This window comes from Manis javanica, chromosome 12, assembly GCF_040802235.1.
Source record: "Manis javanica isolate MJ-LG chromosome 12, MJ_LKY, whole genome shotgun sequence".
Lineage (NCBI taxonomy): Eukaryota > Metazoa > Chordata > Mammalia > Pholidota > Manidae > Manis > Manis javanica.
Window position 1 is genome coordinate 91,775,349 of NC_133167.1, and position 18,837 is coordinate 91,794,185.

Consider the following 18,837-nt stretch of genomic DNA (forward strand, 5'->3'; position numbering starts at 1 on the left):
CTCTCTCTGCGTCAGCTTCTATGCGTTCCTGTTCTCTAGTTTCTAATCCATCAATGGCCTCTTGCATCTCATCCATTCTGCTTTTAAATCCTTCCAGAGATTGTTTTATTTCTGTTTTCTCTCTCCTTAGCTCTTACATATTTCTCTGCAAGTCCATCAGCATGGTTATGACCTTAGTTTTAAATTCTCTTTCAGGAAGATTGGTTAGGTCTGTCTCTTCAGATTCCTTGTCAGGGGAGACTGTCTGGGTTAATCTGGTCTATATGAAATTCTTCTGCCTTTTCATGGTGATAGAGATAGTCGTGGATAGTTGGCATGTGTCAGCTGGGAGAATGTCCCTTCTTGCTAGTTTGTGGCCTTTCTCTCCTGGGAGACCTCTAGCAACTTGTGCTGGGCAGTTGTGCGCAAACGGGGTCTCTGAGTCTTGCCTGGGCCGCTGTGAAGGAAACTCTGTGTGCGGTTGCTTTGGGCATGGCCGCTCTCAGGCTGCTGCTCCACTGTGGTGGTGCCGTGCTGGAGCGGGAACGGGTGGGAGGCTGTTTATCGCCATGAGGAGCCTCGGAGCTGCGCTGCTGCCCAGGGGGTTAGGGCGCCCGGAGTTCCCCAGGATTCCCAGCTGCTGGGCTAAGTGTCCCGGGACGCTTCCATCCAGCTGTGGGGTCCCTGTCCCTTTAAGACTTTCAAAGAGCACTCGCTTTTCTTTGTTCCCAGGGGCACCAGCTGCGGGGACCTGCTCACAGGTCTAACTGTCCCGTTTCCCTAGTTTCCAGCACCCCACACACGCACTGTGTCTGCGCTCCGGTGCGGATGGCTAGGGCTGGGTGTTTAGCAGTCCTGGGCTCCCTCTCCCTCCCCGCTCTGACTCCTCTCCTCCCACCGGGAGCTGGGGGGAGGGGCGCTCAGGTCCCGCCAGGCCATGTCTTGTATCTTACCCTCTTCGCCAGGTGCTGGGTTCTCGCAGGTGTGGATATAGCCTGGCTGTTGTGCTGTATCTTCTGGTTTCTCTTTTAGGGAGAGTTGTATTTGTTGTATTTTCAAAAATATATGTGGTTTTGGGAGGAGATTTCCACTGCTCTACTCACATCGCCATCTTGGTTCCTGACTTCTGTTGTCACGTGACTTTGTGGCATTCTTCCCTTTTTAAGAACACAGAAGCATTGCTTTCTCCCTTGGCCGGTGTATTTCTCTTTGCCCCTTCATCTTCCTCAGCCTCTTGTCCCCCCTCCGGACACAGCAGTCTTCAGTGTGTCTTCATTGTAAGTGAGGAAGACTTTCTCTCTTAATTCCTGGGGACAAAGATAGAGTCTTTTTCCTAGTGGGGGTGACTTGCCTGTAACTTGAATTCTCTGGGTTTTGGCCCAAGATGGCACCTTTATTTCTTCTTACTGAACACTTCCAGCATCAAATGTCAGCCCTCTTTCTTAAGCATCAGTTAACTGTCAGAAGTTCTGCAGAAACTCAAGCACTGGAGGGTTGAGTCTTGTCATCCGCAAACCCAGAGTCCGACTCCTCGGCGGAGAAACGGAAAGAACTGCGAAGTGGCAGCTGATGTTCGTGTTTTATTGATGAACAGGCTAACGTTGTGGTTCCCTCTGCAGTCCCATATAGAAATCATCCACGGCCATGCAGCATTCACGGGCAATCCCAAGCCCACCGTGGAGGTCGCGGGGAAAAAATACACCGCTCCTCACATCCTGATCGCCACAGGAGGCACGCCCTCCCGTCCTCCCGAGAGCCGGATTCCCGGTGAGTCTCCAAAGGCAAATGCTTGGTGATAGCAGTCAAGAGGAGTTTGCTGCTGTCTTCAACACGCAAGCCATGCCAGGGCGTCTGCCGATACCAGTTCTTTCTCTCTCGGAGAAAGCCACAGGACTGCGAGAGAAGGTCTTTACAGAATCCAAATGTAATTGGCTTCAGTGGTACCCAGTGATAGGGCAAAGAAAGAGATTTCTTCCAGCTTGAGGCTCAGACATATTACAGGTAACAGGCAGAAACATCCACAAGAGCCTCATTTTTTCCTTCTCAGCATGATCGGGATTATTACTGTTGTTATTTACAAAACACACAGTGTTTATTTACTGTTATGTTTAAGGGAGAGAAATCTTGCAGGGATGTAACTTAATTATCTAACCAGGCCTTCTGTGTATGCATATTTTTCTCTTTTTTATAGAGAATTATAAAATTAAAGCAGTAAGGTACATACTTCAATTTTAAAATAGTCATAAGAATGGAGTATAGCATAAAGAATATAACCAGTAATATTGTAATCTTGGTATGGTAGCAGGGGGTAACTACACTTAACTGTGCTGAGCATTAAGTAGTTTATACAAATATCAAATCACTGTCTTATACATGTGCAACAATATTGTATATCAACTATACGCCAATAAAAAGAAGAAAAGTTGAAGTGGTAAGGAAACTCAGGTAGTTAAATCTGTCTTTGTATTTTATACACACAGGGATGGATCATGAACACACTGTCTTGTTGTCTCAGAAGAAACACTGTCCATGTCATTCTCTCCAACTAGATTATAAGGTCTTTGTGGATGGTGACCATACTTTATGCATCTTTTGTATTTGCTGTGGATCGCCTTCATGAGACCCATGGCCAGCCTGAATGTATATGGGAAATTCTGAGTGTGTTTGCATTTTTGTGTTTTTGTCTCTGGAGAGATGAGACCCATAACTTTTTGCCAGCTTTTGAATGGGGTGCCTGACCCCCTACAAGGAAAGCAGGACTCCTGTACTGTAAAAGATAAGACGCTGTTCTTAAGTGACTTCAAATTTAGTGGGAAGACTGGCCATAAACATCCTGATAGAGAACAGTCTCCAAGATTGATCGTTAAGTGAAAAAAGGCAGGAGCGGAACAGTGTGTACAGTATGCTACAATTTGTGTCTCCTCAGAAAGGCACAGAAACTGTCCCCTCTTATCTTTGGGAGGACCCTCCATGCCCTGCAGTGCGACGCCCTCTGGAGGGAGGGAGGACAGGTCTAGGGGGAATGGGGACCTGCTTTCCACCTGGTGCTCTGTTGTGCTTTTTGAATTTTTTAACATACCCATTTATTAAGTTAAATGCATACAATAAAAACAAATGCAGAGAAGTAAGATAAAAAGGAAATGTTACAAGGTGATTGCCAGACGGTTAGGGTTGGGCACTCAGAGGTAACCAGTGGACAGATTACTGTGGGCTGGTATAAACCAGGAAGATTTATCAGAAAAGGGGTCACAATGAACATTGTGTGCTGAGGAAGAGGACGACTGGAAGAACCAGTGGGTAATCAAGATGCCTTTGAGTGACATTCAACCAATTCAACCAGTTTTTCTAGAACTGAAATTCTGAAGGCAGATGAATTGAGTTCAGACCTAAAGAGGGTTAGGGCCAAGTTGCAGAGAGTTATGAAGTCAAGTTAAGGAATCTGTGTACTTCATGACAACTGGGACAAATACATGCTACTTGTAAATAGGGTAGTGACAAGATCAAAGTGATAATTTAGAAAACTAATCTGACGGTGATTTGCAGAGGAGGAGGAGACCAATTTGAAAGTTTTTGCAATAGAATGTACAAGAGTTGATACAGTTCTGAACTGCAGTGTTAGCTCTGAAATGTGCTGGGAAGACTCAGTTCTGTGGACAGTACTGAGCAGCTGCTCTGTGCCCAGTACTGGAAAAGACAACAAGTATAAAGAAGACTCAGAGAAGAAAGAATCAGTTCCTGTAATTCATCGATTCCGAGACACAGTTTTTAAAAAAAATACCCATAACACCTCTGAAATCAGGATGTGTCCTTTAATCATTGTGGTTTGGATTTAGCAAAGTGCAGTATTTTTCATAACTGATGAGACAGAGGATGATGTTGAGAGAAGGAGTCACAGATTATTTCATCTGGATTATTGGAGCAAGTGGTCAACTTGAGAGAAGGCTATGGTTTGGAACATAATGTTAAGGTCCGAATCTAAATATACTTGAGTTTTAAGCAGAATTGAATTGTATAGTGGAATGGTTAGAAGTAAAGACATGGAACTTGGGGAGAAGGTCATTACTGGACCCACATATTCAGAAGTCCTTCCCAGTGAGGGGAGAGCTGGTTGAAACCTTTGGAGAAAAAAAGCAGAGGGAAGAAGGCCAAGGGTTCCCATTTATATTTGGTGGTATGAGAGTAAAGCAGAGTCTATTCATGACAGCTGAGAAAATCTTAGTTCCTCAGAAAATTTTAATCATTATTTAGTTATCACTGCACTTATTTCCAGAGGGATAAGTGAAATTGTCACTCAGCAAATACCTGGTTGGCAGCTTCCCCAGTGGCGACTTAACAAAACTTGTCAACACAGTGTGACGACTGAGAAAGTGTTTGGGTCTTGCATAAATTGTTGTGATTATTTTACAAGGGAAATCTCAGTCTGTGATCTACGTTGCATTTTCCCACGTAGGTGCCAGCCTAGGAATAACCAGCGATGGCTTTTTTCAATTGGAAGAATTGCCTAGGTAAGCCAGTCTCCGTCCTGATCTCAGTGTTCATTCCCCCTCGGTCTCTCCTGCTGACATTTCTTCCACCTTCCCTTCCCAACCATTAAATGCAGGCCTGTCCTGAGTTCTGTGCTTTCCCTTCCATATTTATAACCTTGGGTACCTTAGTCACTTGCCACCCTTCACTAAAACAGATTCTTCATGCTTTTGGACAGAAGCCACTGTAGTTCTTGAACCCCGAATCAAGATGTGGAGTGGTTTTGAAAAATAAACAATGAAGTCCTGAAACTTTTCATTCTTCAGCAACTGATAATGTGTCTCAAGTTACTGATTCTGATTTTCAAAGCAGCTGGCACAGAGAGAGCTTCATAAATGAAGTCTTTGTGTCATAAAAATAGGTTTTCCTGAAATTGTCCTTTGTATGTGTTTGTCTAAACAACCTTAGTAAACTTCCGTCATGGATTTAGATACACAGAAAAAAGACAGTGAGGAAGACTATTTCTCTGATGTGAAGATGCTGCCAGTTGCAGGTTTCTAGGTTAGTGGATTGTTCCTTCTTTCATAATAAGAGGTGACACCTTAGAACTGGAGGAGGGACCCTTCTGGCCCCAGGCCTTTGTCTCCTCTGAGGAGCCCTCACTCCGGAGTCATTGCTTCAGCGGCCGCTGCCTCAGTGGGGCTGCCAGTCCAGTCTGAGGTCTTCATCCTGTGCCTTGCTGAGGGCCTTCATGGGAGGCAGCTAACAATCCATACCTGTAACTTCAACTTAGTTCACCTGGAGCCGCAGACCGTCAATAAGGGGCAAGACGGTGGCTTTGCAGTTCTGGAGCTGCAGTGAAAATGTCCCAGGAAGGTATTCAGACCAGGCAATCTTCTGCCTTCGAGAAAAGCAAACTGTTGTTTTAGATTTGCTGTCTGCTGGGCATGGAAATGTGTTGGAGAACTACCTTTCTTCCCGCATGATCCAACCCAGCCCCCCTGCCCCCCACTGTTTGCTTCTCGGGTTGAATGACATGACACATGAGAATGGATCCAGAAACGTGGACATGGCTCGTCATGTTTAGATATCACTCAATTCAGACTCCATAGAAGTATCATAGTAGAATCCTGTCCATTAAATATTGTAACGTCACTTACACACATTTTAATCCAAGGACTCTGGGAATTTAGGAAAATGAGTTAACAATTATGTGAATTTTGTTTTCTTTTTTTAAGACTCCTTCTCGTTATTATGCTGGTGAATAAGTAAGAAAGAGCAAATTCTGTAGGCCAGGTGCCATGTCCTCTGGGCTGGCTGAGTCAGCTGCTGCCCTCACTGGGCTTGTGGTTGAATGGGGGCTGGAGCATGGGCCCCCCGGGACACAGGCACCAGGAGACCTAATGCAGGAAAGAAGAGCTGTGGGATGGGGCCGTTTCCAGTGGATACTTGAATGGTAAGAGGTGGAAGAAAGGTGCCGAGCTGAGAACAAAACACCGAGCTTGCAGTTCTCCAAAACGCCAGCTTCCTCACACCTGTTTCTTGCTGTCCCTCTGTGAGGAGTGTATCTCCCAACTCCTGCGGGAGCTGCTGCTCTTCCAGGCGTCCGGAATTCCTCAAGGGCAGGAGCCGCTCCCTGTCCTGTTTAGTGTGATGCTGAGCAGAAGTAATGATAATATTTGGGGAGGAAAAGGAAGATGGATAGAGGAAAGAAGAGGAGGAGGATGCAAAGGAAGGAGAGGGGTCAATGTAGTAAGAAAGAGGAGGTGGAGACGGAGGACAGCTATTGTTTCATAGTTTCCAAACTATGAAATTTTCCTTTCATACCCTGGGGTGTAAGATTAGAGTGTCCTCACCTCTAACTTGCAGCCCTGTGGGTTCATACTTCATCCCCCGTCTAGACCATAGTGCTCTGAAGGTGGGGATTCTCAGCATGAGCACCTGACCTGTAGGAGGTACAAAAGAAAGGTTTCCTTTGTTTTTCCCCGATTGCTTCCTTCTTAGCCAAGGGCTGTAGCAGTGGTCGAGGACCAGTGGTGTTGGGAGCGTCAGAGAGCTGCGGCTCTGAGAGGGGTAGCGCTGGCTGGGGCATGGAAGTAAATAGTCTTCTCTGTGCTATTGATTCAGACCTTTGTCAGACATTTTCCAGTGTTTAACATAGTTTCTTAGACTGACACTCAGCAGGGAGTGTAGTTGTTCATTCAGATCTATCCTACAGGTTAAAACAGCTTGCTTAAATTGGACTTCAATCGTGTTGCAAACATTAATAGAATTGAATATTGGTTAAGGGGAAATACTGAGCAAAGAAGAGTGGTGGTGAGAGAGGTGTTGATTTCAGTGTTGGTACAAACATCATTGCATAAGGCATCATCTCTAGTTTTAAGGTTTTTTTGTTTCCTCTCTGCAGAAATGTAGCTAAAGAACTTTCAAAATAACTAAAAATACATATTTTCTATTTAAAATCTCAGTGTGGTGTCCTGGTTTGGATCTTGGAACAGAAAAAGGAAATGAATGGAAAAATTGGTGGCACTGAATGGAGTGTGTGGCTTAGTAGCAATATGCCAACGGCAGTTTCTTAGTTTTGACAGTTGTACCATGGTTATGTAAGACGTTGACTTCAGAAAAACTGAGCAGAGGGTATATAGGACATCTCTGTACTATCTTTTCGACTTTTCTGAACATCTAAGATTATGTCAGAATAAGTTCATTTCGAAGTGCTTACCCATTGCTCTCCTGTTAGCCGCAGTGTCATTGTCGGTGCGGGTTACATTGCTGTGGAGATAGCTGGGATCCTCTCGGCTCTGGGCTCTAGGACGTCGCTAGTGATAAGGCACGAGAAGGTAAACTCTGTCCTTTTCCCATCCCTTCCCTTCCATTGATGCTCATCTTTTAAAAAATCTGCAATGAGAATGTTCTCTTACATTGTCATTAACTACCAAGGTGCACAACATGGAGAGGTCGGTAGGTTGGTCCACTGGGAACAACACAGAAGCTCCCTGACTTAGACCTTCTGTCCTTCCCAGCTACCAGCTGCTAGTTGGTAATGATTTTGATTTGATCAAACTGGCTGGAATTTTCATTATGAAGTCTTAGATAGTACCAGATGCCTTAATAAAGACACATGCAGTTTTAAATATAAATGTTACTTAACTTGGACAGAGTTTCAGATTAATTTCTTATTCTGGAAATAATTTCATAGGATCTGGTAGTGTTAGATTATTAACGCTCAGTCAAAAAAATTTACTAGATCCTTTGCATTAAAAGGAAACTAACAAAGATATTTGCACACCTGTGTTCATGGCAGCATTATTCACATTAGCCAAAAGGCGGGACAACCCATGTGTCCATTGGCAGATACATGGATAAATAAGATGTATATACACAATATAATATTCAGCCTTCAAAAGGAAGGAAATTCTGACACATGCTACACCATGGGTGAACATTGAAGACATTATGCTGAGTGAAATAAGCCAGCCACAAAAGTCAAATGCATGATTCCACTTCTCTGAGGTGTCCAAACAGCCAGACTCAGAGAAACAGATGTAGAATGGTGGTTGCCAGGGGCTGGAGGAAGGGGGAAATGAGGGTTGTTGTTTAATGGCTACGGAGTTTCAGTTTTATAAGAGGAATAAGTTCTGGACATCAGCCAGCACACCAAGGTGAATACACTTAATGCTGCAGAAATGGTTAAGATGGCAACTGTTATGTTATGCATTTTTTCACAGTTTGAAAAGTAATAATAAAGGAATCATCTAACTGCACCTCACCTTACAGATGAAGAAATTACAGCCACACGAGGTTTTGTGACTGCTAAGTAGTAGTAAAACTGAAGAGTCAGCTAAGGCCTCACAAAGCCCAGGCTAATTCACTTTCTGCCAAAACACAGCCTCCGTGCCTGCCGTTACTTGGTGTGTTTTCTGATTAATCATGATCAAGCACCACTGGCTTGTGGCACAGGATTGTGACATGGTTTGGGGCAGTACCGAGTGCTGGACCAAGGACCTGGCTGTCCCTAACAAGCATGTGACCAGAAGGTCATTTAATGCTTTTGGGACAAGAGTTATCAGATCCCTGACCGCTCAAATGCTATGATTCAAATTCCTGATTATTTGGGCAAACGGAGGGAGGGAAATGACAGTCCTTATCAGCATGTCCTACAAAGAACTCCCTCTGGCTTTGAGACCTGTCATATAATTACCCACCTCAGAGATTTATGTCCTGAATAATGGTTTTCATAGGTGAATGGTATTTTGCATGGCTGTAATATATCCAGCAAATTGGAAGACAGGAGAAGGGCAGAGGGTAGCTCGCCTAAGTTTCGTGTGTAAGTAAATAAGCTGTGGCGAGTATAATGCCTGCTCGTCTGCACAGCTGCTTGCGGCTCCTGCCTCCCCGCCCACCTGCGTCCAGCTCACTCCCTCTTTTCCCTGTCCTGGCACATCCCCGTTCTGGAGCTACTCTGTGAATAACTCAGGACTCCCCCATTTCCCCTGCCTGGGGTTTGGTGCCTGTGTCTTACTGTTTTAACACAAAGAAATCTCCAGGTCCATGCTCTTGACTCTTATGCCTGGATGGAGAGATTTTACTAGGGACCTTCCCTTAGATCACATCAGAATGAAAGCTGGCCCTGGAATACTGGAAGGGAAAGGGAATTTCTGGTCCTCAGAGTGTGGAAAAGAGAAGCAAGCTTGGGAGGAGGGGAAGTTGGCCCAGATAGTAGAGGCCGGTAAAACAGGAGTTGGTGAGGTCAGATGTAATACAGATACTGGTGGTGATGTCAGAAAATAGATTTATTTAAACTCCGCTCACTAGATGCCATGAATGAAAAAGGAGATAAGTGGGAGGAAGATACTGAAATCTCCCTCCCATTTTTGTAGCATATCTTTAATCAAGATTATTCCCACTACCCATCTATCTGCTACCTCTGTTTATATACAGGTTCTTAGAAATTTTGATTCAATAATCAGTTCAAACTGCACTGAAGAGTTGGAGAATGCAGGCATAGAGGTCCTGAAGTACTCGCAGGTATGACCAAGCCCCCGGCATGGTGACAGCTGTCTGTCTGTCTGTCTGTCGTGAAGCATACTTTCTGTTTTTGGCTTCACGCCATTATCTTATAAATATTAACTCTGAGGCTTCCCTGTCACCTTAGTGCCTTCTAGAGCACTACCAGTTCTTCTCTTTATCGTAAGAAGCTGTATTTCTCATTGATGTATTCATGAAGCCAAGATGGAAAAGGTTAGAATGGTGGTTGCATTTAGTTGAGTTAGAACTAAAACTGTAATTCTTGTGCTCGAATGCCATATTGAACATTCTTATTTTTCAGGTTTATCGTTATTTTTCAGTTAATAGTATTATGGAATCTTATTTTTTAAAGCAGACCCTTCTGGGTTTTGCAGATGGAAGAATTATGAAGTACTCTACTTCTCAGGGAATCACCTACATTCAGAATTTTCCTGGAGGATTAGCCTTATAAAAATGATTTTTTTCCCCCCACAGCTTCACGCTTCTGGCATAGACCATATCAAGTAAAACAATACGTGTGAATATGCTTTGTGAATGTCCGAGTACTAGTAGTGGTGGGGCCAACGTCAGAATCACCCCGGTACCTTCCCTGAACTGTGCATGCATTCAGCGCTTCTGACCTGCTTCTCTCCTCCCCCGATTCTGGTTAAGAATGTCCAGGGAGATGAATGGTTGTGCAGTGTTGTTTCCTAGTAATGCTGCTACAGCCCTTTCCTCCCCACATTCCAGTTACCAGTCACTGTGCTTAGATTTGTTCATTAAACTTGTATCACTGTTCTAAGAAGTACAGTTTAAAATACTTTCTTTTTAAGGTGAAGCGTTAGAATGGTGACACGCACTGACATTTCTGGCCATTGGCTGGATGATTTGGGGCAACCTAGGCAACATTCTGGGCCCTTAGGAATTGTAGTGTTGGTGGCCTTTGAGCAAAAAGTAAATGTGTCAGTGAGTACTATTCACATGGATTCAGTGGGGAGTTTTTAAATGTTAAAAATTCTAGTTTCCTCTTCCCTTTCTTTCCTCCCACCTTCCCCCTCAGCTAATACATTTTATTTGCCAATAGGTCAAGGAAGTCAAAAAGACTACCTCCGGCTTGGAAGTCTGCATGGTCACTTTGGTCCCTGGTAGGAAGCCCACCTTGGCCACGATTCCAGATGTTGACTGCCTGCTTTGGGCCATTGGGCGGGACCCAAATTCCAGGAGCCTGAATTTAAACAAACTGGTAAGGTGACTTAGTCTGCCTTTATGCTCTTGGCTACTGTTAGTAGCCCTGTGTTTTCCCCCACTAGACCCCCAAAACTGTGGGAGGTTTTTTTTGGATTCCTTTCTCTTTATTCCATATAACCCATTGCTGCTTCTTTGAAATAAAAAAAAAAAAATTTTTCCCTTTCTATAGTCATCATCCTACAGTAGATCCTGCCGCCTCTAATCTAGCAGTGCAGCCATTTCCTGAGGCAAGTTCTTCTTTACACAGTTCCTTTTTGCTATGATACTTGTCTCTCTGAAGTCCTGTTCCTTATTAGTAGTGCCAATCCCGATTGCTGGGCATATACAGTGTCCTGGATATTGTGGCACTTGAGATGGAAACAGATAGGAAACTGATCACTTATTAGTGTTATAATTAGCATTCTTATTTGCTTTTTTAAAATTCTGAAGGAAAGTCTGGTTTAATAGCTTGGGGTAGTGGTCCCAGAATTTGACTTAATTTTGAACCTTAGTTCTGTTCCTTATCAGTTGCATGACTTTAACCATGCAGCTTAATTACTCTTAAAGTTTCATCTGATTCATTTAAGTATGGGACAAAAATAGCACTTGGATCATTGGGTTATTAAATGAGAACGTGCATGCAAAATAGTTGGCTTATTAGATGCTGTCTTACAATATGAACCCAATAAATATTAACCAGCTGCTGTTGATGGTGACGATGATGATTTTTTCTGACATTCTGTAGTACTCTATCAGTAATAATAAAATATTGTACATGTTTGAGGTTTATCAGTTTGATGGAGCCTCTTGATAAGTGTGTAACATTTTGATTTATTGTTTTCATATCTCTTATAATGTGATTGTTTTCATTTCTTTAGGAATCTATAATGTGATTCATTTCATTTCATTTCTAAAAAAGGTATTTTTTCAGCATTTAAAAAAATAAAATATCCAGGGAGATACTTTACTCGTTTTTAATCTTATTGTTCAGTGAAATTTTGTAAAACTGATTGTTTTCATATTAACAAAATTAGTCCTCCAGCTTTTCACCTTCAGTTTCACCTAAGTCCAGTTTTCATCTATATTTGTTGAATTTTTAAGAAATGAGGCAAAAGTTTTCAGTTGCCTTCAGTGTTATTTTGATGATATAGATTGGATGATTACATGTGTAGGTCTTGGCAACATGTTACTAACCTAACTAATCTTGCAACAACTCTTTGAGGGATAAGGATGAGGAAACCAGGAGCGCAGAGATGATTCATCAGCCTGTGAGCTCCATGGGGAAGGAGGGCTGCTTGTATTACTTACCACTGTGTTCCAGTGACTAGGTTAATGCCTCATTTGTACTAGAAGTTCAGATACTTGTTGATAAACAGGTGGTTATACCAGGTTTCATAACTAGCAAAAGCAGAGCTGGGATTTGAGCTGAGGTCTGTCTGGCTCCAAAGGGTGTCCTCTTAACCACTACGCTACTTCCTTCTGCTGTCTTTCTACTTCTCTGGGGTCTGTGAAGTCACAAGATAAGCATGACACACCTTGGAGCAAAAATGTAGAAAAATTTTGGAAAGGAAATGTCAGTATGTTTTAGAGTAGAATGCAAAATTTGCTTGGATTTTTTTATTTTTTATTTTTTTATTATTTTTTATTTTGATATCATTAATCTACAGTTACATGAGGAACATTATGTTTGCTAGACTCCCCCCATCTGCTTGGGTTCTTAAAGATAAAATCTTTAAGCTTCCAATAAGTCTGTTTTGATGAACTGCTTGAGGCTGTGGCCCTCTAAGGCACGAGTTAGCATGTTTCAGGAGGAGTGCTTCAGTGGAAAAGTTGGAAAGCCCTGTCTTAGACTCCCTGGCGACAGCAGGTAGTGTGCCTGATAGCTGAGGGATTGCTGGTCGTGTTTCCCTGGCCAGTTGAATTGTACATTGCAAAGTCAAGTCCTATTAAAATAACTTTTAGATAAAATATTTACCTTTTCCTTCAAGGAAAAGACATGAAACTTGCCGAGTTTCTAAGATGCTTTTCATCTTGTGGTTGAATCTTGGTGCTTCTTAGAGATTCAGACTGCATAGGTGCCTGAAACGGGGTAGATCCAGAGATTTGATCTTCCATTTTTGTTGGTAGACTAAATATTTATGTGATATCCTGCCATAATTTTAGGGAATTCAAACTGATGACAAAGGTCATATCCTAGTCGATGAATTCCAGAATACTAACGTGAAAGGCATCTACGCGGTCGGGGATGTGTGTGGAAGAGCTCTTCTCACTCCAGGTAATGTCCTGTCTCTTCTTGGGTAAGGGGGGCTGTGTGCGGTATACAAAACTGTTCAGCTCTTCACACGTCACGCCAGCTTAAGCCACTTAAAAGGAGGAGTCTCTTAATGTCAAAATGATAAGAATGTATTGAAATGATGTTGGTTTGGTACTTGACATTCTCTGAATAATAGCCATTTTTCCTAAAAATAGACTTTAAAAAATGCTTGGTGAAGACCAAAATGTTTATATAGATAATAGTCACCCTTGGAGAATGCAGTAAGTTAGAATCTGAGTTGTGTCTGGTGACAGGGGAGGAAGCAGCTTTGGGAAGAAGGAATTTAGAATGCCATTCTAATGATTGTTTTAGTCTTGATACAGCCAAGGCAGACCCCTCCACCCCACCCCATACCTCAGTCTGCTTCCTGAGGTAACCGGCACTGTTGCAAGCCCTCCATCCGGCAGTTAGCTGTGGGTGACACCACTCCCATCTGCTTTCCCTCTGGGCCCCTGGGCCTCACCAGCCTTCCCAGAGTGGCCCGGGGCCTTTCCTCAGAGTGGAAACTTACTCCGGTCACATCTCCAAAGCTTTCTCGCGCCTTTAGAAAGCTCCCTAAATAAAAGCAAAGTAACAAGAGAAGTTTCTAAAACTTCATAACATAATTGGACACTTGAAAATTATGTCAAAGTGAAGAAAAATTTCTTGTAAATCTTACTGATACCCTATTATAAGAAAAAAATCCTGTCAGTTCAAAATCAGTAAAATTAATAACTGATGCTTTTAGTGAACTCAGGCATTTTTTTCTAAATACAGGGATAGACGTAGGCTAAGGAGAATATACTTAAAAAAAATAGGAAGTAAACATACTTTTTTCCCCCAAATTGAGCAAGATTTTATTTATTTTTAAGAGGTAAACATAATTTAAAAAATAAACTTAATTCTACAATGAAACAGATACAGTTATGAAGTAGAACTGAAGATGCTTGAAACTAAAATAGTTTGCTCTGCAAATATTATAGCAAAAAGCTAGTATCCTAATTAGTAACTGCCAGATGATTGTGAGCTTGTAAATGTGTCACTTTTTTTGTCATAATAGAATGAATGTACAGAATTCACAAAAGCTGATAGTTTTGAATTGTTAAGTAACGCATGGGTATGAAGTAAATATTACACTGAACACTGGGATAAAACTTGGTCGGAACTAGTATGTTAGCCAGATGTATAGATGGTTAGTAGAACAATTCTGCTATATTAAAATGAGCAATACGCTAAACACTGATTTTAAAATATCTTTGTAGTTGCAATAGCTGCTGGCCGAAAACTCGCCCATAGGCTTTTTGAATACAAGGAAGATTCCAAATTAGACTATGACAACATCCCCACGGTGGTCTTCAGCCACCCCCCTATAGGGACTGTGGGACTCACGGAAGGTAAGTATTTAAAAACGAGAGTCATTTATTATTTCACTGCAATGTAGATGTCTGTCAGCTGACAAAACCTGTCCCCGCTCCCCCAGGTTACAGTCCTGTTTGGTCAGCCTCTTCCCAGTCCTGGTTCCTTCCCCTACCAACACTTTGAGGGTAGGATTCCTTTTCCTGCACCGCCCTGTCTATGTCTTGACTTCTTTTGGCTTTTTTTATTTGAACCAGTTCCGCATCACAAGTCTAGCCCAGTAAGATACTTGGAGAGAAAGAGCTCACATTCACAGACCTTTATTACAGTATATTGTTGTAATTGCTCTTTCTTAGTTTTGGTGGTGTTAATTTCTTACAGTGCCTAATTTATGAATTAAACTTTATCATAGGTATGTATGTCTAGGAAAAACATAGTGTATGTAGGGTTTGGTAGTCCAAGGTTACAGGCATCTACTGGGGGTCTTGGAATGCATTCCCCGTGGATGGGGTGGGGGTGGGGGGTTATATAATATTACGGTGTATCTGTCATTTTTGCTTTATCATTTCTCTCTACTCACAGCTTAGTATCCATTTCTTAGGAACAAGGCCATTCCCTTACCAGAAGCACAGTACAGTTTTCAAATGAGAACATTTAAATTGATAGAATATTATCTAAACTTTAGACCTTCAAATTTTGCCAGTTATGTCAAATAATGTCATTTTAACTTTTTTTTTTTTGGATTCAGTCCAAGTAATGCATTGCATTTAGTTTTCATACCTCTTAGGTTACCTTTAATTGAGCGACACAATTCCTCAGACTCTCTTGTCTTCCATGACATGGACATTTATGTTGTAGAATGTCCCTCGTGGTGGTGGTGTTTGCTATTTCCTTATGGTTTGATTCAGGTTATGTATTTCTGGCCATCACTCTCTTTGAATAGCTCTGTGGAATTGTTCAGGTTTTTGATAGATGCTTTTATTTTCCTGTCCATTATAGATGAGGCCATTTATAAATATGGAAAGGAAAATGTGAAGATCTATTCAACCACCTTTACCCCAATGTATCATGCAGTTACCAAAAGGAAAACAAAATGTGTGATGAAAATGGTCTGTGTTGACAAAGAGGAAAAGGTATGGGAAAAACCCGGGAAGCTGGGGAGTGTCTTCAGGGGTGGCTGGGATGGGTGTTCTGATGAGATGGGAAGGGAGAAGACCAGTCGTTAAGCCTGCTCCAATTCAACTGGTGCATTCCCATATTCATCTGTCTCTATGTATTGGTGTTCTTCACATTATTTCATTTAGAAAGGTTTCCACTGCTTTTAAAGCACAAGAGAGAAAGGTTGAAAGCCACAGAAAGCTTGCTATCATTGACGAATAGGCCAGAATGGATAAGCAGCTCAGAAATACTGGTCACGGAAGAATGAAATGTAAGATGAATTTAGATTTAACGTAACCCATCAGTGAAGATGTGGAAGTTGGTTCAATAAAATTTTGATAATCAATTACCAAGTTTTGGTTTAACTGAGGAACTGCCCAACTGTTTTCCAAAGTGGCTGCACCACTGTACATCCCCTCAGCAATGTGAGGATTCCAGTTCTTCCATATTCTTGTTAACACTTGTTACTGTCTTTTTTATTATTAGCCATCCTTGTGGATGCACAGTGGTATCCCATTGTGATTTTGGTTTGAATTTGAATAGGCTTTTTAAAAAATGCATTTTTTTGGAATTGGTTTTGTTTTGGTGTTAGCATTTTTCTGAATTGAATTGAATATTAAAGTGAAATGTAGAAGTATGCCTTGGGAACATAGCTTTGTGAGGGACAGTGGCTTCATTGAAGATTTAGATGTAGTTCCCAGCTCCTCTTATCAGAGAAGTAGAGTCTGTCCTGATTCAGTGGCCTTGTACCCAAAAGCCACAAGACACAGCGACTTGTGCAGGACATCCCTGGCTTACAGAAATCACCATCGCTGAGGACTGAGAAGAGGCAGAGAATCAGAGCAAAGAGAGCAAAGGAACTGGGGGTCGGCAGGAAAACCGAGGTCGCTGTATCTTGTCCCTGAGTATTCATCAGCCTAAGATTTCCAGATACTGAATCTGTGAGATCCCTACTTATCTCTTTATATCAGCTGTTTCTTCATACTATTGATCATTCATTTGATAAACGTTAGCTGGCAGTCTGTTAAAGACTAAGCATTGGAATATGGAGAGGAATAATATAAAGTTCCTTCCATCACCTGATACTCTTTATAAATTCAGTTTAGACTATTACAATATTTCACCGTCTGGCTGCGTTTAATGTATAAGCAATGCATGATTTGGGCTTCTTTGTTTGTTTCAAATATACTCTTACTTGCTAAGAAAACACATTAAATTTACCATCTTAACCATGTTTAAGTACCTACCATTCAGTAGTATATTCTTGATTTATTTTTAAACAAAATATTTTTGTGGCTTAATTTTGTATCTGACACTGTATTTCAAAAGACTATATCCTTAAAAGCATTTTGTGGAGGTGCACATTTAGCTTTAAAATAATTTTCAGATAAATTGAGAAACCTCACGGGAAAATGCTATCTGAAACAGACACTTCTTCACAGCCCTTCATGCCGTCACCCCGCCGTGCGGGCTGAGCGCCTTCTGTGGGCCAGCTTTGTGCTCAGCTCTAGGTGTAGAGTGGGGAAAAAAGCAGGCCAGTTCCCCTCCGTCTAGGGATTAATGTGTCCTGGGAATGATGGACTATAACTGTTCAGCCCCCACAGAAATACTGTGTTCCAGTTGTGATAGAAACATGATGGAGAAATAATGGTACTGAAGGATCACGTGACTGGCAGTGTAATTTTCTGGGAAAGGCAGGCATAGCTATACAAGGAATTTAACTCCTCAAAGCAGGAGGAAAGATTGCCCAGGCAGCGGAACACCTTGTCCGAAGGAGAGAGGTAAGTGGGACAGACAGAGGGCACTAGGCAGGACAGAGGGCGAGCCTGAGGGAGGGCTGCGTGAGGTGGGCTGGGGAGGGGTGTCAAGGCAGGACAGAGCAGGGCCACGTAGGCTGAGTTATGTCATCATCTGGATTAGAAATGTGAAGTTTTTCAGGAGTTTTAAAATATCAAGTATTTCTCATGACTCATAAAAATTTTATTAGTGTACCTAACAAAAAATTTTACTTTAAAAAGTGTTCCCTCTTTTCTTTTTTTCCCAGGTGGTTGGAATCCATATGCAAGGAATAGGGTGTGACGAAATGCTGCAGGGTTTTGCTGTTGCAGTAAAAATGGGAGCAACAAAAGCCGACTTCGATAACACGGTTGCCATTCACCCTACGTCATCAGAAGAACTGGTCACCCTTCGCTGAGAACCCAGGGACTTGTGTGTTTGGCAGCTAGACCATTAGACATCTTGAAATGAACCAAAGAATCACATTTACTGAACTGTTTCTGTTTTTTATATTTCACTGTTGCAGTAAGGATCACCCACTAGTGGAAATTTTCAGTAAATAATAGAACCTATTTATGTAATTAGAAATTAATTTTGTTATCCAGGATAGAGATTTCCATTTGCTCACATCTCACACTAATTCTTATTTTTAAGTGTTTTGTTAGCAGTTCTGTGCTCGCTGTTTTTTTTGTTTTGTTTATGTTTTAGCCTCCGAAGTATAAAACGAGATGAAGTATAGTTAAATTAATCTACTTGAGTGGATATAGTTTGCTAATCTTTATAGAAGACGACAGCAGCTCTTCACATTTAAATAATGGAAGTTCATTCTTTAAGAGCCATTTTCTTTACTTTTATGAAGCTAGTACTGTGTTCTCGTTCTGCACATTGCAAAGCCACTTCACAGATGTCGCCTTTCTCTGCAAGCCTATAACATGAAAGGCCTGCCTCCCTTGTCTTATTTTTCCTTTCATTTAAAATGATTAAAAATTGCCTGTGTTACTTACATGAGATGAGGCACACCAAACTGGGGAAAGTTTTGGGGAGGCTGGTTATGCGAGCCAGGAGCCTTTGAGAAGGGCTTCCTGCTTTTGAAAGGAGAGGGACTCAAGTACTTCAGAAGTGTGTCCCTCCACTGAGAGTTCATAGTTCAGTGAATGACTCAGTGTTGGTAAGCGGTCTTAATCATTTTCCTTTTTTCTGAAAACTTTTTCCAAACATTTGAAAATAAAACCACAGTCTTTTCCTCTTACAAGATTTGTTATGAATTGATGGGTAACAGTTCATTTTCTAAGAATATTTCACCTTAGTGGATCAGATGCCCGTACTGAGTTACCTAAAGTAGATTTAAGGCTTTATGGGGAAGAAAAGAAATTTCTCTTTTGTAAAGATCAGAGGTATAGAAGAAATGTTCAGCAAATGTAGTGGTTGAGTTGGAAGAACAGTGTAGAAATCACTTAGGTTTTTAGCATTTTATTCCCATTAGCCTTTACCAGAAAAGTAAGTATAATTTTTCCAAAGCTTTCATTATTGACATAGTGCTACTGACTTCTTTCATTAAGCGTTCACTTAATGAAATG

The 18,837-nt window shown here is 41.8% G+C and overlaps 1 protein-coding gene across 1 annotated transcript in view; it reads left to right on the forward strand.

The window, feature by feature from the left end:
- Positions 1–18,512, forward strand: part of GSR (glutathione-disulfide reductase) — a 40,819-nt gene extending 22,307 nt beyond the window's left edge. The window contains exons 5-13 of the mRNA XM_073219050.1: positions 1,599–1,746; positions 4,430–4,484; positions 7,184–7,283; positions 9,385–9,471; positions 10,535–10,693; positions 12,841–12,952; positions 14,233–14,364; positions 15,326–15,459; positions 17,529–18,512. Of these exons, the coding sequence (XP_073075151.1) occupies positions 1,599–1,746; positions 4,430–4,484; positions 7,184–7,283; positions 9,385–9,471; positions 10,535–10,693; positions 12,841–12,952; positions 14,233–14,364; positions 15,326–15,459; positions 17,529–17,678 (1,077 nt within the window). The 3' untranslated portion in view covers positions 17,679–18,512. The remainder of the gene's footprint in view (positions 1–1,598; positions 1,747–4,429; positions 4,485–7,183; positions 7,284–9,384; positions 9,472–10,534; positions 10,694–12,840; positions 12,953–14,232; positions 14,365–15,325; positions 15,460–17,528) is intronic.
- Positions 18,513–18,837: the final 325 nt, after the last annotated feature.